Raw genomic sequence first — 23,474 nt, 5'->3', positions numbered from 1 at the left:
ATGTTTCTGCCTCAGAGCATTTCAGCGTTCACGCCGTTCAACTAGCCTCGAATGAGCCTCCCCGTGGATCAGGGCGAGATGGCGACACAAAATGAATTTCTGCAAACTTAGGGTAAATTCTTGCTTTGCAGGGCTCTTTACCACTTGGACTTGGAGAAAAGGGATTGCAGCCTATGTGAGAAAGGCGAGATTATGGGGACCCTCAGGGATCCTTCATTCAGAACTAGAAAGTGGTGAGTGTCCCCACTCTGGAGAGGAGTCCTTGGGAATCACTGAAAACTCCAAGAGGAGGCGCCTCATTCACTGGAGCCCTTTGCGAAGTGAAAATAGGGAGCTACCCAAACAGTCCGCAAGGAAGATGAGATGGTGGAAGTATGAACAACACGGCAACAGGTGAGAGACTCAGAGATTTCAGGAAAGAGAGAGAAAGAAATGAAGACAGGAGGGAAACACTAATAATAACAAAAGGCAAACGGAAATTAGCAGGCCACTCAGGAAAGAACAAATTCAAAAGGCCAAGAAGAACATGATATTAAAAAAAAAAAATCAACCTCATTATAAAAGTGCCTACTCAAACATTAAAGAATCTTCACTTTCTTTCCATATCAACTTATGATACTAAGAAATATGTATAGTTGGGTGCCTGGGGGGCTCATTCGGTTAAGTGTTTGACCTCAGCTCAGGTCATGATCTCACGGTTCATGAGTTTAACCACGGTTCATGAGTTAACTGTGCTAACTGAGCTGTCAGCACAGAGCCTGGAGCCTGCTTCAGATCCTGTGTCTCCCTTTCTGCCCCTCCTGCTTGTGCTCTTCTCTTCCTCTCTCAAAAATAAATAAACACTGAAAAAAATTTAAAAACAGAATATGTACAGTGGTTTTTTTTTTTTTCTTCTTTGGGGAAAAGAAACACTCCCTCCTGGCTCTGTTGGTAATGTAAATTGGTGCAACCCTTCTGAGTTTTGAAAACTGTCTTAAAAGCCTTAGGAACACTTACGTTTGTAGAAATACATCATTTATAAATGATCGAGGATGAACGAGAGGGTTTGTTTTGGCAGTCCTTGTAGAAGGGGGAGACTGAAGCCATTCTGAGGGCACAGGGAGAGGGGAGCAGAGCTGGCCACGGGCGTGGGCCCGCGCAGCCGCGGCGCGGTCATGCAAAGCTCACAGCACATCAGAGCACAAAAAGACCCTCATTGCGTTTGGCACTGGTGACTCAAGGCACAAGTGATAAGATAAGCAGGACGCCGTCACTTAAAAATATTTTAAAAATAGACTCGACAAAGGTAAACCGATTATGAAGCTCACGTGTGCGTGTTTATGTTAACAGTATTTGCCTCCAGGTAGAAAGACGACAGCTTTTGGTCCTCTTTTTCCCCCCTAACTAAACATGTATTATTTTTTAAGAAGGAGGAAAAGAAGCTCAAAAATAAAATAAAGGACCGGTTGAAGTCAGCACAACAGAATTTATGTGCATGCTAAGACATGATCGGCTGATGCCCCGGTAGATGTTTCTTAGAGAGGACACAAGCCTCGTGTCTGTAAAATATATATATATATATATATATATATATATATTTTTTTTTTTTTTTTTTTTCCAATGTAATGAAGAGATAACATTCACTTATTCCCAAAGACACAGTTTCGGTTTTCCTGTTACATAATACCTGCATGTGAAGGCCTGGCTGCCAAGATAATTGATACTCAACACTGCAAGTGGGTTTAGCCTGTCCTTGGGGCCAATGCTCAAGGCAGAGGAAATGCTGCCTATTTTCTCTGTTGGGAACTGGCTTATCTGGACATTGGTGAAAACTATGTCACCAAGATATAAACTAACAAAAGTTGATCGATTAGATTAGTTGGGAAGATAGTCACATTTTCCCAATGTCTAAATTAATGCCAGCTCGGAAATAATCTCGAAGCATTCAGTAGACAGACACACTGCTCTCCCTTAGGTTAAAGTCATGCAAACTGGGGGCCTGTCTTTCCCAATTCAAAAACAGGGTGATTTTTTTAAATTATTTAATGTTTTCTATTTATTTTTCAGAGAGAGAGAGAGAGAGCAAGAGAGAGAGAGAGTGAGCAGGGGAGGGGCAGAGAGAGGGAGACCCAGAATCTGAAACCGGCTCCAGGCTCCAAGCTGTCAGCATAGAGCCCGATTCGGGGCTTGAACCCAAGAACCACAAGATCATGACCTGAGCCGAAGTCAGACGCTTAACTGACTGAGCCATCCAGGTGCCCCAGGGTGATGGTTTTAAATGCTTGTTGCATTTATAGGCAATCACTCTGTCTTAAAAAAGAGGTACACAGAAATCTTGCAAGTCTCCAGGACGCGGCTTGGAATAAAGTGCAGAATGGCACCCACAGAAGTTATGAAATGTAGACGCAGCATAAAGCATCCAGTACACAAGGGCAGCTCTCTGCAGTGGCTGAACGTGCTAACAAGCAGACCCACCACATCCCATCCGTCTTCAGGATCCTGTGGGTACTGAGTGATAAGTTATGAGCTGCGTAGCACAGCCCCCCAGGACCATGGAGAATCTGCTGCTGTGCCGTTGACAATAAAAATCACTTTAAATCACAAAATCCCCTCAAGTTCACCCTATGCAAAATGGCCTATTAACTATGTGCATATCATTTCATGATCACTTCCTCTCTTCACAGATTAATTAAATTTTACATTTTTCAAGCAGATCATAAAGAAGTACAAATTAAACTGTGACAGTTCATTAAAACAATAAAGTTTAGCAGAGTTCCTTTCAAAAATAAGATGAAATAGGTATTTATGGTGAAATAGTTGATTGAATGAAGGGGCAATCTACATGTAGTTAGTATTTTATAGGAAAATATATGTTTTCCTAAAAACATATTTGTGGTGGAATATTGTGAATAGTTATGCGAATGGAAATCTGCAAAGCCCACTGTTATCCTTCTGATAAGGTCAAACTACAAAATTCTAGTGAATTTCAAAAACACGGTTCTCCTTTTAGCTTCATTTTGACCAAAACAGTATAATTTCTAGTTTTCAGGGTCCTATTAAAACATACTGATATTATGTAAAAACCATCTAAAAAAAGAAAATACTTTTTATTGAGTAGGTTTTGCTGAAGGACATGTTTCTATGTTGAATGAGAATAGCTAAGGAAGGGTTATGAATTTTCCAGCCACGCAGAATTTTAAATCACAGTCATTTGATGGATCCATATTTTTACACGATTTGTTAAGGACAGGACATGTTAGATAAATGTCAATCACTGCACCTTACATAACCCACTTCCTTGATTTTGCCTGATAAAATAACGTTTTCAGGTTTACAATGAAATCTCCATATAGTCTCATGAACCAGAGGGCGTGTGAGAAACCCTGGGGAAAGATTTCTGCAGAGCGCACACAGTTAGGGAGCCGCGTGAAGGGGCCGCATGCATGGGAATCGGGACGCGTCTGTCTTCGGGAGGAGATACCTATGCACGTGGGAGGGTCGGGCTGCCAGAAGAAGCGGTTGTTCAGCTGCACACAGGTGGTCTTAGCCTGCCCCTGGAGCTGGTATCCGGGGTCACACTGGAAGCTGATGGTGTCCCCCGGCTCTCGGCTGTCCCCGTAGCGGGTGCCGTTCTGAGGCATGCCCGGGTCATTGCACGTGGACGCGATGGACGCTGCAGAGAAAGACAACAGCGGGTCAAACGATGGCAACAGGGTCCCCGTACTCGCCGGGGCAGGCAGCTCTGTGTGCGGAGCCCTCCAGACTGGCATCGGGATTCATCCGTGTCCCCCGGGATGTACGACAAGAGTTTCTGCTCCCAGGGATATGTATTCGATACCATGCCTCCTGATAATGCTTGCTTTGAACAGATACGGGCAAAGTTTGTTGAAAATGCAGTCAGTGAGGAAATATATTAAGGAGTTGCATTATGCTATCCTTAAAAAGCACACGCACATTCTCCTCCGCTGTTCTTCTTAACAATATCTTAATGAAAATATAAACAGCAATTTAAGATGCTTAGTTAAACTACAACAATCTCAAAGAACCTTGACTAAGGCAGAATAGGACAAATTCTGTTACCGTCTGTGTCTTCCAGGCAACACCAGCTCACGATGACCGATTTCACATGGTAACGAGAGCCAGCGAGAGAAGATACAGGTCAGTTTTAACCAGGATATCATGCATGTATACCTGTTATTTTCTTGGTGAAATTATTAGTAACTTCATTTTATGGTAAAGTTATTAATAATCCCATTTCACTCTCAAAAACTTCCCATTCAGACAATAAATTATACGGTCATCTTAACAAAGCTCTGAAAATTATGATTCTTGGTTAAAAAAAATCCAAGGTACTAGTAATTTCAAGTCAGTTTAGTGGAGGCCAGCATCTCTACACAAGCTGGTAAGGGGGCTTTTGGGGGCAACCAGACAGGAAGTCGTACGGAGAACGTGTTGTCATAGATGCGCCTAAACTCATGTCACACAGGCAGCCACCAGCCCCGTGTGAGTCCCCTCAACGGAGATACTTTCCAACCCAGATTCCAGCCCAGGATTTTAACACCCACACTGCACTGAAACGTAATGGCCTGAAAAGTACCGGCTATTTCCTCCAGTTTCTGTCACTGCTTTGTACTTGATGTTCTACTAAAAATTAGGAGGACACACATCAGGGTCCAAAACTTAAAAGAAAGTTTTTTTTATATCTCATTTTCACTTTCAGCTTTAATAGTGAGCTCTCTGCCTCTTCACTGCTGAAGGGACTGCGATAGAAAGTTAGCTTTTCTTGTGGAGTGTGGGCACAGAACCCGTTTCCTGAAAGACAGAGAAAAGGAAATAGCGATTGTCCGAGAGCCAAGCCACCGTGCTGTCCACCCTCCCAGGTGCAGATGTAGTGACATGCGGCTTGCATTTGTGCATTTCTCGTCTCCCGTTTGCTTTGGCAGATTCTGGGGCACTGCCATGCATTTGGCTGGATGCATGTAATTTGAAGGAAAGTTAGGAGGTGCAAAGAGGTGCAGGGCCCGCTCTCTGTTCTCTGGGGGCATGTGCAGCCGTGCAGCTTTGAAGGAAAAGTGTGAGTATCAGGGATCCTCAGAGAACTCAGGTTCGCCTCACATCCCAGCCTTGCTCCGTGGGACCCAGAGCACCTAAACTCACTGACCTTCACCTAACTAATCAGAACAGATGGAAGTAACTAACTTATTCACTCCGTCGTGAACATCATGTGTGATACCTTGCAAACTTGGCCCTCGAAGCTGACTGAAGGCACAGGCTGCCTTAGTCACTATTTTTCTCTAATTGGCTTTTATTCTATATTAAAATCTATAACCATGGAGATCTAAAACACTATTAAAAACAACAGAAAATGAACAAACATTATTTTCAGATTGGAAAACAAAGTAGTATCACTCAGCCATATTATCAATACTTATCAATGCCTGCTCTTCCCTCCCTCCAATCCTGATGAAGTCACTATTCTGATTTTCATGGTTATGATTCTTTTCCTTTCCTTGAGAGTTTCCATAAATGGATGCATTCCAATATAGCTGCATGGGTGGCCTCCCTTTTGAATTTATATAAATGGAATCACACACATTATGGCTCCTCAGGAGACGTTCTATTTGCGCAGTATTGTTTCTGAATTATCCACATTCAGGCACGATGCTCTCGTTTCCTGATTGCCACTGCGTATGCTTTTCCTTGCATTAATGTACCACAACTTACTCGTTCTAGAAACTAGCAGATACAACACGAGCAAAAGTTTAGGCTGGTTCAAGGAGGTTATCGTCCTACCCTTCAGCCCTAACCATGTGAGTCCTGTGAGAATAAGAACATGAAGCTAAACCATCAGTCGGCTTGCAGATCTGGACCTTGAAGCTAAGCCACTCCACAGTTTAAAACAGAGTGAAGGTGTAGACCCATAGTCTAAAATAAATAGACTTGCTCCAGGGGCACCTGGGTGGCTCAGTTGGTTAAGCGTCTGACTTCAGCTCATTCTCAGGTCATTCTCTCACAGTTTGTGGGTTTGAGGTGTGTGTCGGGCTCTGTGCTGACAGCTTGGAGCCTGGAGCCTACTTAGGATTCTGTGCTTCTCTCTCTCTCTGCCCCTCCCCTGCTCATACTCTGCCCTTTCCTTTCAAAATAAAGAAACATTAAAAAAATAATAAAATAAAATAGACTTGCTCTAGCAGACAGTGTTTCAGTTTGGGGGTCCTTTGTTATGCAGAAATAACTGATTAAAACAAGTCCCATGGTGTTAAGTTGTCTTTTTGGTTTTGTCCAAAAATACCTTAGGTTTTAAAAAAAATATTTCAAACTCTCATTTATTCCTAAAGGAAATTTTTACTGAGTTTATAGCGCAGGGTCAATAACTGATTGGGATTTCCCCGCTCAATACTGTTAAGAAATTATTCCAGTTCTTCTGGCTTCCAGGTTTCCCACATCATCTTCGAGTCTGAAACTACAATAAGATCATACTCCGTATTTGGTATTCGAACTTTCATAATATTGCATCTATGCATGATCTTCCTTTTATTAACCCTGCTGGGAATTTATCTGGGGGTTCTGAATAGGAGGATTAGGCCTTCACCGTGTCTTATCTCTTTGTTCCCCACTTATCAAATTAAATTGAGCAAATATCTCTATCTTCCATGTCTCTTAACCTTCCTTTGCTTTCATTTTTTAATTTTTTTACACTTATTTATTTTTGAGAGACAGAGCACACATGGGAGAGGGACAGAGAGAGGGAGACACAGAATTGGAAGCAAGCTCCAGGCCCTGAGCTATCAGCACAGAGCCCGATGCAGGGCTTGAACCCATGAACCATGAATGAGATCATGACCTGAGTTGGATGCTCAACTGACTGAGCCATCCAGGTGACCTTCATTTTATAATCTTTTTAAACTTTGTTCTTTCAGGGCGCCTGGGTGGTTCAGTCAGTAAAGCATCTGACTTGGGCTCAGGTCATGATCTCACAAGCTGTGAGTTTGAGCCCTGCACTGGGCTCCGTGCTGTCAGCGCAGAACCTGCTTCAGATCTCCTGTCTCCTCCCCTCTCTCTCTGTCCCTCCCCTGCACATGTATGTGTACACACTCACTCTCATAAATAAATAAACAAAAAAAAATCTGTTTTTTGGAGTCTCACCCATAGCAATTCTTTGTGGTTTGCTCTGAAGCTACATTCATCCAGAGGACACTCACATTTGATCTCACCACGTGCCTAGAATACTAGGAGCCTCCTACTTCTTTAAAAGCAATTTTCATTTATGAGAAAGTGATGCCTTTTAGCCCACACAGATGGTAGGAATTCACCTGGAAGCTAGATTGCTACTAGCTTGTGGTTACGAGCTCCATATCATGTATATCTATATCTATGGCTATATCCACACATCCCCATTTCCATATATACATCTACCTGTCATCTACCTATCAGCTATCTATCTATCCATCCATCCATCCATCCATCCATCCATAATGTCTCTATTCTCCCTTATCCTGACAGTAAACACCCCCCACCCCCACAGAGTTCTAGCTGTATATAAGGGCATCTGTTATATTTCCAAAACTGGAAAGATCTTTGCACCCGAGTCCTACCTCCTCACCCACTCTGCACTCTCCAAATGGAAGCAGGCCATCACTGTCGACCCACCGATGCTGTCGAGACAAAGCCAACTTCTGAGCTTCCTATTTCACAGGATTCTGGGACCTCTGAGGATTCCTTATTTTCTCATAGGCTCAGTGACACATTTTTAAAGACTAACAACTATTGTATCCAGCATCGTTCATATATTCTCAGTAAATATGTTATCAAAGTACCTATTTTACTACAAGGCTAGACACCAAAGCCCCTCAATTATAGTTATGTCTTAACCCGATAGGATGATATCTGGCAGAGCAGACCTGTCATCATCATGTAAAGCTTTTGCTTAGAACGTCAGGACCGCCGCGCCCATCAGCCACACATTTGTGTGACACAGAACAGTAATTCTAAAACTCACTCCCCAGAATGCCAAGTGACCACCATCTAGGCAACAAAATGGTGCTTGTACTGAAGTGGTACCTTATAAGCAATCTTCAGTTTACGATTTGAGTAATGTTCCTAAAGAATCTAAGATCTACTTGTCATCTGCCTTTGCTGAGATTTCACTGGGCTTCAGGAAAAAAAATAGTAATGAGCAAATCTATTGCACATTTACAAAACTTCTCCTTTGGACTGAATTGCATGTCCTCAAAACAAACTCCATCTTCTCTGCAAACGGTTGCATGTATGATTACATATGTGATTCCAAGTGATGATTTCTGTCACAGCTTATATAGTATGAAAATAATTTAAAATCAAAGTTTAGAAGAACAGCGAATTGTTAATTTTAATTGTTAAAATGAAGATAAGTTTTAATTACTTCCCTTTCCAAATTTGTATTCATTATTCATTACAAGCAAAAACACATACTGCCCAATAGTGAAGCTTTACACAAAGGTACACACATTTTGTGCATGGATAAGAATTTCAATAGATATATCAGCATCGTAAACCTCAGTGCTCCAGAGAACACTTTCCTGTAGTTTAGGAATAGGTATTTGGTCAAACAAGACTGGCAAATACTGGGTACTTGAGTTCCCTCTTGTAGATTCACATAGTGAATCAGGGATTAAAGGTTCAGAGAAATCCTGCAGCAAAGAAACCTTTTTTTTTTTAGTAGTTTAATCCAGTGTTTCCTAAAAGTATGTAAAAATAGAGGACGTTTCTCTTGACAAACCTCTTCCAATTCTTCCAAAAGAAGATCCACAGAGTGCCAGGATATGAAAGAGTGGCTTACCCTATTCATTCTATGTCCTTCAATGGTATCATGTTTAATTCTGCTTTGCAAAGTACATTTTCTACTTCTAAACCAAAATTTCCTTGGAATATCTACCATAATCCCAGAGCACACCATTAAAAAGCTATGGACTCCTGAAGTTTTGTCATTTAGTAAATAGAAATACTGCATGCACGTAGTTGGCTACTTCTATGATCCTGTGGGCTCTTTACATGTTCTTAGAAAGGATACATATGTTTGCTTGTGTATCTTCAAAGATTATTTGAAATTACTAGTAGATGAACCCCGACCTCTAGTCGAATTGAAACGCACCCCAAACATTTCCTCTTTCCTTCTAGGATTATGAAATAAAAATTAAAGTTCCCAGGGTTATCTAGATTGGATAAAAAGGAATGAGGACTCTTGAGGTAAAGCCAAGGTAACCATTTTATACATTGTGTGTGGGGGGGGGATACACTGGTTGGATCTTTGAAATAAATGCCATTTTACTTTCTTCTAGTTATAAGTTGTGGAAAGATGTTTCCTGGAGAAGGCGGTAGCGCCTTTCCAGAAACTAACATGAAAGCCCCTAATCAAAGACAATGTGCTGGGGTCAGAAATTGCTTCCTCCCCTTCAAGGTCATACAAAGTTAATGATGAAGCCTATGCTCATTTCTTTTTCATGATGGTATTCTTTGATGGGTCACCACATACCTTTTACTCATTTTTCTCTTAAATATTTTCTCTCCAAATGGGATTTCGGTGACTCTGAATCTTTCTGGTTTCTCGCCATAAAAAAGGGAAACAATATCCATCAACCTATCCCTTTATTACCTTAGAAAAAGAAGGTACTGTTCCTGAGGTGATGAATATTGAGCTTTTCAATTTCCCAAGGGGTTCTCTGGAATACTTAGATCATAGACACCTTCTGCAGGCCCCATAGAATCTAAGTGACATCTCCACTCTGTCCACTTCAATCCTAGACCATCCCTGTTGGCTGGAGCCCAAACCCATGCCCCATTTAAGGTGAAAGCAATGGACCTCTGTGCTTCTAATAGTGTAGACAGAATAGATCTATTACATAATAAGAACCTGCAATGGACTCAAATCCCCTTCCAATGGGATAAACTGATTTGTAACACTGAAGAATCCACAGACTATATATTTTAAAATTATATACAAAGTTGTGGGTTTTTTTTTTATTCTAATAAAATAAAAATTAAGAATCTGGGTCACGTCCTATTAAGTGCATAAGGCCCTCATAGATGGGGGACTGTAAGGCAAGCGGGGCCACGCACAAGCTAGCACACCAGTCTCCTCCCGCCAGGTGTCACGTGGGGCGTTCCTCAGGCGCTCCTGGCTGCCCAAGGACGAAGGAAAGGAAAGAAAATAAAGAGTTAGCTGACAGAGATCACAGTCATGCAGGACATGGGTCTCCATCACCTTAGTAAATCACAAGAAAAAAATCACCTTATCAATAGTCCAGTTTCAGGAAACCTACAGACCCCCTTCCTGGAGCCCCAACATCGTCCCTCCATAGTGATGTGGGAAACACAGGCAGAAGGAAAGGGCAGACAGAACTCAGTGTCCTCCTGACCTGCAGCCCGTTGACAGCTACTTGAGGCGAGGAGGGCAGAGAAAGACTCTGTCTCCAGGAGCCCCCTCTGGTCTTCATGCTAATGCTCTGCTGGAGGGAAAACAACCTTAGCTTGACAATGGCTAGGCCTCCAGGATCAGAGTCTTCTTTAGCATGTGAAAATCTCATGGAAACTTCCCCTGGGCTTTACCTCCAGTACACAACCAGTCTCTCCTCATGGTCCCCAGGGAGCGCTCTCTGCTCCTGCGGCCCTGTCCCTGTGCTGTAATAAAATCACTTTTTTTTTTGCACCAAAGTGTCTTCAAGGATTCTTTGTTGGTTGTCGGCTCTGGACCCCACCACCCACCATCACCCACAAAACCTCATCAGGTCCTCCCCATCCTCTGGGGAAAAGCCATCTTTTGTTTTGATGGGAGGACCCTTCCCCCAAGAGTAGCCTGTAGGTCACCTGGTGGAGGGCAGTGAGTTTGTACAGACGCCTCTGGGGGAGGGGTCGATTCCCATCCAGTGCTGGAGGTCCCCTTCCAGGGAAATGTGCCCAGCCACTCAGACTTGGTGTGCCACCCCCAGTCAGCCCCCCAGGGGTGAGTCACGGAGGCGGACAGCAGGGGCTAAAGCCTTTGTGGGGGAAGTTGACTCAGCACTGAACGTGGCTGAGATCTGGGCCTTTTAGGATGCTGCGTGCACTGATGAGTGACTGCTGTTTGAGGAACAAGGTTTGGTACAGAGATGTTAAGAAAAAGAGGGTGCAAACAACCTGTGCACCCTCAGAGAGCCCTCGTGTTGGAGGAAGACAGGGTCTACCTTCAACAGTTACTCCATGAAGGATCACCCGGTGGCCTAGAGCCTCCCATGTTGCAGGGACAGACTCTCAGCCATGCCCGCCCGGGTGTGCAGAAGCCAGACAACTCCTTTCCCAAGTGTGTAAACCCACGCTGCATGGCTACGGTATTTCAGGGGAGAGCTGAGAATCCCTCCGAGGGAGATTCTGGATTCTGTGCTGATAAAAGAGCAGGGAAGGTGTTCCTGAAAATCACCCAGGGAGGAATGTGGGCACACGGGTATTATGCCTTTGTGAAACAGCCCAGAGTTTGTGTTAATTCATTCCTTGATTAATTATTGAATTATGCATTTACTATTTTTCCATCTTTGTAAATGGCACTGAAGGGTGGGAGAAGGAGCCACCCCAAAATACCCCATCTGGGCACAGGTTTATTTTGAGAAATATCAGACACAAGAGAAGTTCTGAAAATAGAGTAGAAGTTATCCTCTTGTAAGAGAAATGAAACTCCTCTCAGAAAAAAGAGGGGAAGAAAGGCTTGATCACAGGTGAACCTGATCCTGGAGAAGGCACCAGCTCAAGTCTACACCACCATCTTCTCCCTCCTTCACCATGAGTTTCTGGGTGACCTGCCCATAGCAGGCTTCCCTCTCCACACACCTTTTTCTTCTGTCTTTAGTTGAGTATGGCACTCTGGCAAGTTCTAAGGCACTGGGTGAGATACTCCTCCCTGAGTACCGCCATGCACACATGAGGTATGCATGTTAACACACTCGTGTTGTTTGCATCTTGTTCATCTGTGTTTGCTACAGGAGCCCCAGCCAAGAATTCAGGGAGGGAAGGGAAAATGATGGTCTAGCGGGCATCCTTGGTTTGCACAAGGAACGGTCTGTCCGTTGGCCTGTCCCTACCTCAGGAGCACAGTCCAGCTCATGGCTGGTACTTAGTGCACCACACACTGGGCCCAGCCCTTCATTCATACCTGTAAAGTCAGGTCCAAGCACAATTCCGCCTGTTTCTTAGAGTATGTACTTGAAAAACTGGCAATTAATACTTTTTCTGTCTCTGAAATAGATGCTAATATTTTTAAAAAGCTAAATAGGCCACTTGGCAGCCTCCTGAACTAGGATGATCTTTTTCAAGATGCTGGGAGCCATCCCTTTGAAACGTATCATCAGAGAGCTGCTGTTCCTAGAAGCTGGTCTACACAGCAATGTCAGGCGGCACCTGGGTCACAACATGAAACCACCTGCCTCCTCTCCCAAGGGTGTGAGACGTTCACTGTTCTTTATACAGAGCCAATTAACCAACTCAGATGAGCTAACTGACCATCCAACTACCAAGTTAAGTTAGGATGAACTATGTCACAATAAACGGTGTCTCCGAGTCCTCTGACTTGAGCACTGGTTATGGTCTCTCCTGGGAACATGTATGTAATGGCTGATGCCTCCTTATATAAAAGGAAGAGAGTTTTTTCTTGCCTTTGAAGACTCTGAGCAAATTGCCTGTGATGTATATTACATTCTGGTTTAATGCTTGCTCCGTAACACAATCCCAAGCAGGCTCTGTGCCGTCAGCACAGAGTCTGACGTGGGGCTCAAACTCCCAAACCATGAGATCTGATCTGAGCAGAAATCAAGAATTGGACGCTTAACCGAATGAGGCACCCCTCACTATTCTTATTCATAGGAGCCAATAACAGATTTTTCTTAAATTAGTTTTAATTGGCTTGCTTCACTTAACCACTAACAGGGCTTTGAGAAAATAATCTTAACATTGTCTCTCATCTCTGCACCTTTGTGAATACACATGCCATCACTACAGAAACTTCCCCCCTCACCCTCGTTCACTTTAACGAACTCTACGTACCAATCTCAGCTTAAATATCATCTTTTCAAGAAGTCTTTTTTTGATGCCTTCAACTTTAGGATAGATGTCCCTTGCCCCTCTCTCGCCAGAGGACTTGCCCCACAGTGCTCCATTATTTATCTGGTTTTCCTTTCACCAGATGGCACATTTCTGGAGACAAGAGCCACATCTGTCTTGCCTTTTGATAAGCCACACACTCAACACAGTACCTTGTATACAGTAGGCACTCAATAAATACTGGTTGAATGAAGGAGATAAAGCACCTGGCCTGAGGCCTGGCCCATAATGCATAGTTAATAAACAGTTAAGTAGGGGAGCCCAGGTGTCTGACACTTGATTTTGGCTCAGGCCATGACCTCATGGCTTTGTGGGTTGGAGCTCTGCCCTGACAGCTAGAGCCTTCGTGGGGTTCTCTCTCTCCCTCTTTCTCTGCCTTCCTCCCACATGTTGTCTCTTTCTCTCTGAAAATAAATAAACAACAACAACAACAAAAAACCCAGTTAACTATTATAAGCATTATTGTGATACAACAAAGGATATGTTTCAGAATAAAGGTGAATTATGTGTGAAATAAACATAATAAGTTAAATAATTAATTCTCAAAAAAGAAATGTATAGTTTTATACATATATTACATGTGATGAAACCAGGAGTGAAGTATGTAATTAAGATTTAATTAAAAATAATAGACATTTACAATGGGCACCAAGAAGAACAAAGGAAATGAGGTGTTTAATTTTTTGGTCTAAATTATTTCCTGATCTGGACCTATTATTTTGAAATTAGGGTTCAATTAAGGATATTTATTTTTATAAATGGCTACAGAGCTGTGTTGCCATGAAATGTTTAGAAAGGCAGCAAATATACATGTGGAGCTGAGTAAGTGGCAAATGTGGAGTAAATGCAACGTGTACAGTTATTAGTGTTTGTGAGCCGTGTGGGCTGGAGGGTGATGGGCAGTGAGGAGGGCGCTTGTGGGGATGGGCACCGGGCGCTGTAAATAAGAGAGGAGTCACTGGGTTGTGCTCCTGAAGCCAAGACTACACTGTAGGTTAACTAACTAGAACTTAAATACACATTTGAAAAGAAAAAAGTGGAAGCAAACAGACCACTGAACGCTGCCTATGGAAGAGCACCACCCAGGGAACTAGGGCTCTCTGAGAGGGGGTGAGGAGCAGACTGTGTGATGGAAACAATGCAGGTAACAGTTGTGGAACACGGGGTAGTTCTAGTGTGGGTCTGGCCCGGGAGCCCCTGGGTCCCCAAAGGGAACGCTGGCGGCACAGGAGGGAGCTGTGTTAATGATGACCGCTTGTGGGGTGAGATGAAGGCCCGCTCTGAGCGCCACAGCAAGAGTCTGTGAAAAGGCATTCAACAGCGTGCACTTAGTTGTTTGCTAAAATGCCTCGGTGTCTGAGTTTTTGTTTTTTTTTTTAATGGTTTATTTATTTTTTAATTGAGAGAGAGAGGGAGGGAGGGAGAGAGAGAGGAAGAGAGAGAGAGAATCCTAGGCAGGCTCCATGCTCCATGCTATCAGCACAGAGCCTGACACGGGGCTTAATCCATGAACCGCATGATCATGACCAGAGTTGAAATTAAGAGTTGGATGCTTAACCAACTTAGCCAACCAGACGCCCCCATGTTTAATTGTCTGATTACAGAATGGAGTGCAGGTGTGAATTTATAAGTACGACTGAAAATTCACACATTTTTAGCAAGAATGTGAGCCGGGCAGCTCAGGGACTGTTGTTCGGTTCACTCAGTCATATCCAACTGTTAGAGCAGTGCCTGCCACATTACAGGCCCTCAGTAAAACGGCCCGACTTGCTGCCTGGAGGAGTAATCAATAAACAACATGTGTATAGCTGTTATATATTTAGAAGGTTGGGACATCTCAGTATTATAGCATTAGATTTGCTGTGTCTGTTAGAGGTTATTTACTGTTCGATGAGTTTAGGAAACTGATTATGGTGATCAATGAAATACATTTGTCTTTTCTCATTGGACATCAGAAAAGCATATGTGCAACTTTACTGTGTACATAGGTGAGATACAGGACTTTCTAATTCACCCACCAACTTACTGAACTGGTGATTCTAATGCAAATATTAAAGCAGGAGCTGACTGATGTTGCTTTGATTAGTCTAAGGCAGGAGCTGATAAACTATGGCTTGTGGTCCAAATCTTGCCCCACATCTGTTTCGGTGGGGCTGGCCTGCTAGGAGAGGTTTTTATGTCTTTAAGTGGCTGAAAAATATCAAAAGAAAAATACTATTTCATGACACCAAAAATTAAAATTGTGTTCATGAAATCCAAGTGTTTGTGAATATAATTTTATGGGGACATGGCCATGACCATTCATTTATGTACTGTCTATGGCTGCTTTCACATTACAGCTGCATGGCTGAAAAATTACTGCATGGACTGTATAAACCCTACAAAGCCTGAAATCCTTACTATCTCTTTCGAGAGGAAGGTTGTTGGCCCCTGGTGTAGAAAACAACCGTGTAATAACTCCACATTCATATGACATTTTCCTTACCCTTACACTGGTCTTTAAGGAAGCAGTAGGCATTATCACATCAATTCTCATGTTCTAGAGTTAAGAAAATGGAGTTAAATTCTTTATGAATGCAACTCTGTACACACATGATCAGGTTATCAATTTTCTGAAAGTTTCCCTTCTAGGTTAGATCCTAGTCATGAATATGGAAATCTTCTTAAGGGTCCCAGTCTTTGTATTTCATAGGATGAACGCTAACCAGCAGTCAGAATTCTGCTACATGTGTATTAATGCCTTAGTGGCTGGAAAAGGATTAGAAAATACACAGAAAGAGAAATCTTAACTCATCTCCTGGGGTGTGTCCACTCAAGCCTGGACCCTAAATGAAAGAAAGTGGGTCTGAATTCTACAAAGTACCACCTAATTATGTCTCAACATATTTCCTTTCCTTTTTGAAAATGTAAGAGTCCTTCAATAATTGGAGACATGCATTCTACTGAGACCAATCCCCCTTCAAAGAATGGAGGTGATGCTTCCTCAAGTGTGCAGGGGAAGAAATCTCTCTCTAATTCCAATGTAATACATGGTGCTGGAGCAATACAGAAAGGGGAAAAATGGGGGTGGATGCTTGACCTAACTCTTATACCTTACAAGAAAATGATTTCACGATGGATCACAGCTTTCCACTGAAAAGGTACAACTGCAAAAGTTTCAGAAAATCTTTGGGATTGAGGGCAGGGCATTTAGATATGACAACAAAAGTAGGATCCATAAAAGCAAAAGTTTCTAAATCAGACATTATCAAAGTTAAAATTTTCCTTTGTGAAAGATTTTGTTAGGAGGTTGGACAGCCTGGCTATATCCTGAGAGAAAAAATTTTGAGAGCCATATATCTGACAAAGGACTAGTATTTAAAATACATAAAGAATGCTCAAGATGGGAAAATAATCCAATGAAAATGGTCAGAAGGCATAAGGCAACATTTCACAGAACAGAATATACAGATGAGGACTAAGCACATGAAAGGATGTTTAATCATCAGCCATTAGAGGACTGCACGATCTCTGTAAGCACAGCTAATGTTGTCTATTATTATTTTTTTATGTTTTATTTATTTTTGAGAAAGAGAGAGAGAGAGACAGCGTGAGCAAGGGAGGGTGAGAGAGAGAGAGGGAGACACAGAATCCGAAAACAGGCTCCAGGCTCTGAGCTGTCAGCACAGAGCCCAACGTGGGGCTCGAACCCACAAACCGTGAGATCATGACCTGAGCTGAAGTCGGACGCTTAACCAACTGAGCCACCCAAGCGCCCCTAATGTTGTCTATTATTATGTTTACATGTATACACAGGGACAATGTGAGACGTGGGGGGGGGGGTGCTCAGAGCAGCCGAACCCCTTACATGTCATTGGTGGAAATGGAAAATGGTTCAGCTACTCTGGAAAATCATTTGGCTGCTGAGATCCAAACATTCCACTACCATTCAACCCGGAAATTAGACTTCTGGGCATTTATCCCAGAGAAATGAAAAGCTATGTTCACAAGAAAACCTGTGTCTGCATGTTTGAGGCAGCTGTATTCATAGTAGTCCCAAACTAGAAATAACCCAGATATCCTTCAACGGGCGAAAGATTAAACAAGCTAGTGCACCCATTCCGTGGAGTATTATTCAGCAATATGAAGAGATAACTTGTGGACACAGGCAACAGGCAGATGACCCTCTGAAGAACGGGCTGAGTGAGGAAATGAGGAGTCCCTATCAAGAGAACACACGTGCCATGGCTCCCTGCATTTAACAGTCTTAAAATTACAAAGTTATAGCAATGGAGAGCAGATGAATGGTCATGGGCTTTAAGATGGAGCGGATGCGGGGGAGGGGGGAGATGGGTGAGGACTCAGGTGCATCCTGAGGTGCCTCCCGGTGGCGAATGCTCTGTATCTTGACTGTACCAAGGCCAACACCCTAACTGTGATTTGTGCTCTTGCTTTGCAAGGTGCTACCACTGGGGGGGGATGTGTAAGGGATCCATAGACTCTCTCTGTTTTATTTCTTACAAGTGCATGTGAATTTGTAATTACTCTGAAGAAACACTTTAATGTAAAAAATATATAAGAAATTATATATAAATGTTTATTTGAATTACAATGAATACGAGCCCGAAGTTATATTTATACACATGTGTCATTTCAAAATGCAAAGGGATTAAAATTTATCCGGACTCAACACAAACATCACGTATCTCTCAGTGTTCCTTCGTGGCACAACGCGATATGGGTGTCGTGACTGTAAATTCTGGGTACGTATTGGCAAATTTGAAGATGGTCCCTATACAATGGCAATTTTGCCCATTCCTGAGGACAACAGCAATTTCTCTGGGGGAAAAAAAACAAAAACAACAAAACAAACAAAAAACAAAACAAAACCAAATAGGAAGTGCTTTCCAGGGAACACAATTAGGATTTGCCCACGAGGCTCTATCAGGGCTGTTACTGTGAGCCAGGAGGGAGGAAAACTAAATCAAAGGGCAAGGACTCCTTGGACAGACATGTTAAAACCTCTGAAAGCATGAAAGAGCGTAGGCTGTAGCCTGAAGTACAGGTATTAAGACAGATGTGTGGACAGGACGAGCAACATTATAAGAAAACATTGAATACCCCTTATCTCCCACTCAAGAGTTCTATTTAACAATATTTCAAAAGTGGAAAATTTGCCTTATAATATTTGTACTTAACAAGTGCTGAATAGCTATAAAAACATGTCAAAAATACATCCATCAAACATAAGTATAAATTGAATTCTACAATTAAAAGAACTTAATACACACCAGAAATAAATCAATCACTTTGATTTCGCACAAAAAGGAAGGTGTATTTCATTAAAGCAAAGCTCAGCCTGAATCCCACAAAACTGTTTTATGCTAATTAAATGAAAATACAATAATTTAAGAAATATTATTTCAACTATTAAACTATGCATTGGATTTCTCACCCCACAAATTTTCATTTTTAATTCATGTGTCGGGGTGCCGGGGTGGTTAAGGGTCCAACTTCGGCTCAGTTCATTATCTCACGGTTGTGGGTTTGAACCCCATGTCAGGCTCTGTGCTGACAGCCAGCCCAGAGCCTGGAGCCTGCTTCAGATTCTGTATCTCCCTCTTTCTCTAACCCTCCCCTGCTCACACTGTCTCTCTCTCTCTCTCAGAAATAAAAAAACAAAAAACAAAAAAACAAAAAACCAACACATTAATTCATGTGTCACTCCCTTTCCTTTTTCTCTTGCTTAATCAAATTTTATAGCTGGATTCTGATTCTTCTATTTGTACTTTATAATATTGGTGTTTGTTTTAAACTAACTTGTTTAAATTGTTTTAAATTAACTTTTTAAATTAGCTCAAAGAGACTCATAATCAATTATTGGAAGAATATTACTAGTATAGAATAAATGTCCAATTTAGGCACTATCTACAAATCAGATCAGTTTTCTTTGTCTTGCAAACAAATGTTCCAACATCTACTTGTTAGTCATGAAGCTATATTCTTGAGCTTTGGATATCATATAGTTGTAAAACTTAGACCATCTAAGAAAGCACTTTGAAGCTTTTTAATAAAAGACCTAAAAATATAACAGATTCGCAGTGTTTGCAATTATTCAAGAATCACTTGTCCGAATGAAGAGCCTAGGGCCGCCCCATGAAGCAAGCTCATGTCCTCTAGGGGACTGGGGATTCTCAGAGAGAATTAGACTAATCGGCACTTTTTCTTCCATCATGTCAAATACAGAAACGTATGAGAAACCAAGCATGTTGTCCTTTCAAGTTTAGAAATGCTATTCTATGTAAAGTTATGTTTAAAACCACCTTGGGGAACCTGGGTGGCTCAATCGGGTAAGCATCCCACTCTTGATTTTGGCTCGGGATCTCACAGTTTGTGAGTTCGAGCCCCACATTAGGGTCTGTGCTGTGTCAGCTCAGAGACTGCTTGGAATTTTCTCTCCGGCTCTCTCTGCCCCTCATTCATTCTCTCTGTCTGTCTCTTTCAAAATATATAAACTTAAAACAATTAAAAAATAGAGCCACCTTATATGTAATAGTAGCACAACTATTTTAATTTTGAAAGTGCTGTACAACCCTGGCTGTGTTTTGGATCCTCACAACGCTGAAGAATCCTTCATTCAGTTAATGAAAGTGATTTTAAATTCTTTGTATCTAAAGTCAAAAGCAAATTAAATCCCCCAACCCTCACCCTGCAAAGATCCTTTTCAAAATATCTATTGACACAAGAGGGGCGCCTGGTGGCTTAGTCGGTTAAGCGTCCGACTTTCGCTTAGGTCATGATCTCGCGGTTTGTGGGTTCGAGCCCCGCGTCGGGCTCTGTGCTGTCAGCTCAGAGCCTGGAGCCTGTTTCAGTCTGTGACTCCCTCTCTCTCTGACCCTCCCCTGCTCATGCTGTCTCTCTCTCTCTCTCCTAGAAATAAAATAAAAACATTAACAAAAAAAAAACAAAAAAAACAAAAAAAAATCTATTGACACAAGGAATCATGGTTAAACTGACTCTCACATTTCTATTAGGTATGAAAGATAAACTGCTGTGTATTGATCAAAAACAGACTGGAGGAGAGGAAATACTTACCATCAAGCTTTTCATGAAAAGTTTTGCAAATCTAGTATTGATTGATTCCAGAGGCCTGACTAACACTTTTAGTATGTTCTAGAAATCTCAGCTGCACTGCAAAGCTCTGGTATCATATCACTAGTATGATAAAGTGATACTTACTTCGTTACCACCTTTTCCTATTTTGAAGTCAAAATGACTTAGCTATCTGCTTTCTTGCCAAGCACCAGTCAGTTTGAATTGAGTGGTGTGAAGCAGGGGGCCGTAGAGAGGCAAGAATCTAACTTGAGAACCGCAGACTAAAACATTTATCACGTAATACCTCCCTCGAGTCTCCTTCTAGAACTGGAACATGTACTTGGGATCTCTTACATTTGGAGAAAAGCACTAAGTCAAGGTGCTTTTATCTTCCTTACCTTTGCGTATAGTCCTCATGAAAACTGTGTGGTGGAGAAAAACAGTATTATGGCCTAATTTAACCTCATTACCATGGAAATTACTGCTAATGAGTTTTGACTTACACGGTGAAGTTGACACCACCACATGGTCAGACGTTCTCTCATGTACAGAAAACCACGCCTGTGTGTTACCTGTTCTAAAAACTGTGTGTGTGTGTGAGTGTGTGTGTGTATTTGAGATCCTGTAGTTTGTCACAGTTCAAATCAGTCTTACCAATGCTTAAATTATACATGTGATTTATATATGTAAATATGTAATAAAACTATATATGTATACAGTAAAGTTAGATATGGATATCTTTTCCCCCTCGTGCTCGGTGATAGGCTTGTTAGCGTCTGGAGACCCTGCAGCCTGTTTAATAATGCTAAGTGCTCCTAGCATGTTAGTCTGCTCCGCTCCGCACACGGTTTTCCACCGGCCTCGGTGAGAACGTGAGCTACCTGGGGAGGTCTACTTTAAGTTGCTTTAAAATGAAATTTGACACACATCTTCTGGGTGGAACTGGAACAGTCCTAAACACTGAATATTAAAGGAGAAATATTTTAAGAATAATTCATTTAGAAAATTCAGTCTCATCAGAAACAAACAAAAAAACCCAGAAAATACAGACATATACCCACAAAAGAAGACAAAACTAAAGGCAAAAAGCTGTTATGTGTCAAATGTGAGACAGAAAGTAATGCAGTAATTAGTGCAAAATATCGATGAGCTCCAAGTTCCAGGGTGCTCAGGAACAACCAGGAAATTATAAAAATAATCTGTGGTGACTATTATGAAGGGAAAGTGGTAAAAATCATAGAAAATGGATTCTTATCTATAGTTTGGGTTCAGAGAATCTCCTAAAAGAGGCTGCATTTCACTGGGACTTGTCAAATGAACACAGTGGCCGGGGGGTGGGTAGTCTCGGCCAAGGAACAGCTGAGAGAAGGTCTGACAACGAGAGAACAGGATTTGACAGAAATGGGAGTGGGAGAGGGGAGCCAGAATGGAGAGGCAGACAGAAGCCAGATGTAGAGCAACTCGAGGTCATGTGACAGAATTTGTCATGTGAACAGTAGCTTTCAAGTAGGTGCTTATGAGATCGTATTTGCTCTCTGCCAAGGTGGCCTTTCTCAAATACAAGTTCAACAGAACAGCCGTCCCCGGAATGGCCCTGTGGACTGAGCCTGCTGCTGGTGGAGACCCGGCTGCCACAGTGGCTTATATGATGAGGGTTCCATCCAGATCACCTGGCCATTAGCTGTCATGATGCGACCGTGCTGTAAGAGTTTTGTTCTACTGGGAGAAGAGCAGTGAGATGAACCCCAAAGGTAGAAAAGGTCGTCTTATGTATTTATTCTAAATTGTGATTTGAGCACTTACATACCATAAGTAAGGAGTCAGGGACAGTGCAGGATGAAATTAACAAAAGAAAGAGGTCAACACACAGGGCAAATTCCCGCGTGGGAGCTGCAGGGATATCCTTAGTTAGGATGAGCCTTGCTCGGGAGAAGGGGGTGATATTCTGGGTCACAGGATGGAGGAAACAGAGGGAATAGCAGGTGTGTATATCTACTGGAGGCAAGTAGAAGGCACCCTTCTGATGGCTTTGTCTTTGTTGAGGTATGATTTGAGGTCACTACTAAGTCAAAGAGAATATGACCAGTTTGATGATTGGAGGAAAGTGGTGGAGATTGGAAAATGATAAGGTGGGTGAAGACAAGAGCTCGCCAGACAAGTAAGTTACCGTAGCTGAGCCCTGGTGAGGTGATGGCCTACATTTCTGGTGGAGAAGCTGCCAGCTCGTGTGGCTCTTGTCAGGAGCTCTCCCAGGCTGCACGAGAATGATGGCAGGGGACTATGGCATGAAGGTCACAAGACGAGAGGGTCCAGCATATCATGAGAGAGATGCTACAGAAGACACTGCTCTGATAGAGAAGAGAAATCACAAATTAAGAGGACGGAATAGGAGGGAGAAAATAACAGCCTCTTTGCCCCAGTAGAAGCAAAGGAATGAAGTAAACGGGGGTGGAGATAGGCAGAGATCAGAGTAGAAGACAGACAGGTTTGAACTTAACCTTTCAAGAGTTTTAGGTGCAGCATGACCAGGGCGCATCTGAAAAGCCAGGGAAATGCAGCAGAGAAGACCGAAGGGCAGAAGAGGGGATCCGCAATCCCCAGAGCTGGACGGCTCATCCAAGGGAGCGCAAGGGCATGAAAGGGTCTGTGGGAACCAGACACATGTGGGGTTGCTGCTGGATGGCACACGTTGTTTCAGTGGTGCTAGGACACACACTTTGTAGACATTCCTTGTCTAACTGCCTTTCTCCTACCATTTTTGATGACTGGGGGGCAATTTCTGCCTTCCACACCTCTGGGTCTCCACACCAGCATCATGTCAGAGACATACTAGGAAAGGGTCAACAAATGGTGAAAACATGGACCCACACAGGAGTGAACAAATGAACGGTTAAATTCATTACTGTGAAATTCTTATACCTGTGGTCCCACACACAGTAAGAGGCCAAGGGTAACCCTCACTATGAATGGGGTGTGGTTAGATGGCTAATCACATTTACCGACCATGATTTGCATTTTCTATGCTCTCATTCCTGACGACTTATTTTTGAATGACATGTTTTTAAAGACATTGTGATAATTCAGTCTATTAAATTTGGGAGCATTTCCCTTTCCTTAAAATAAATTTGCATAAGTCTGCCTAATATAGCATGTGCTGATTCAGGGCTTGCGATATGTGGGGAACTGCAGGTCCGAGGTCTTGGGGACAGGTGTGCCGGCTGGGGCTGTATGTCTGATCAATGAGCTTTGAGCATGAGTAGGATTTATGTTCGCAGAAAGGCAGTTATGGATGATATTCCAGATGGTGGTTCTATAGAAAAATG

At 42.5% G+C, this 23,474-nt stretch overlaps 1 protein-coding gene across 1 annotated transcript in view; it reads right to left on the bottom strand.

Annotated features, from left to right (window-relative positions):
- Positions 1–23,474, bottom strand: part of CSMD1 (CUB and Sushi multiple domains 1) — a 467,695-nt gene that overhangs the window by 259,564 nt on the left and 184,657 nt on the right. Inside the window, exon 20 of the mRNA XM_039255776.1 lies at positions 3,461–3,652. Within this exon, the coding sequence (XP_039111707.1) occupies positions 3,461–3,652 (192 nt within the window). The remainder of the gene's footprint in view (positions 1–3,460; positions 3,653–23,474) is intronic.

Source organism: Hyaena hyaena, unplaced genomic scaffold, assembly GCF_003009895.1.
Source record: "Hyaena hyaena isolate Hyena2069 unplaced genomic scaffold, ASM300989v1 scaffold_545, whole genome shotgun sequence".
NCBI lineage: Eukaryota > Metazoa > Chordata > Mammalia > Carnivora > Hyaenidae > Hyaena > Hyaena hyaena.
The sequence above is the reverse complement of the archived record's forward strand: the minus strand, read 5'-3'. Positions and strand labels throughout refer to the sequence as shown.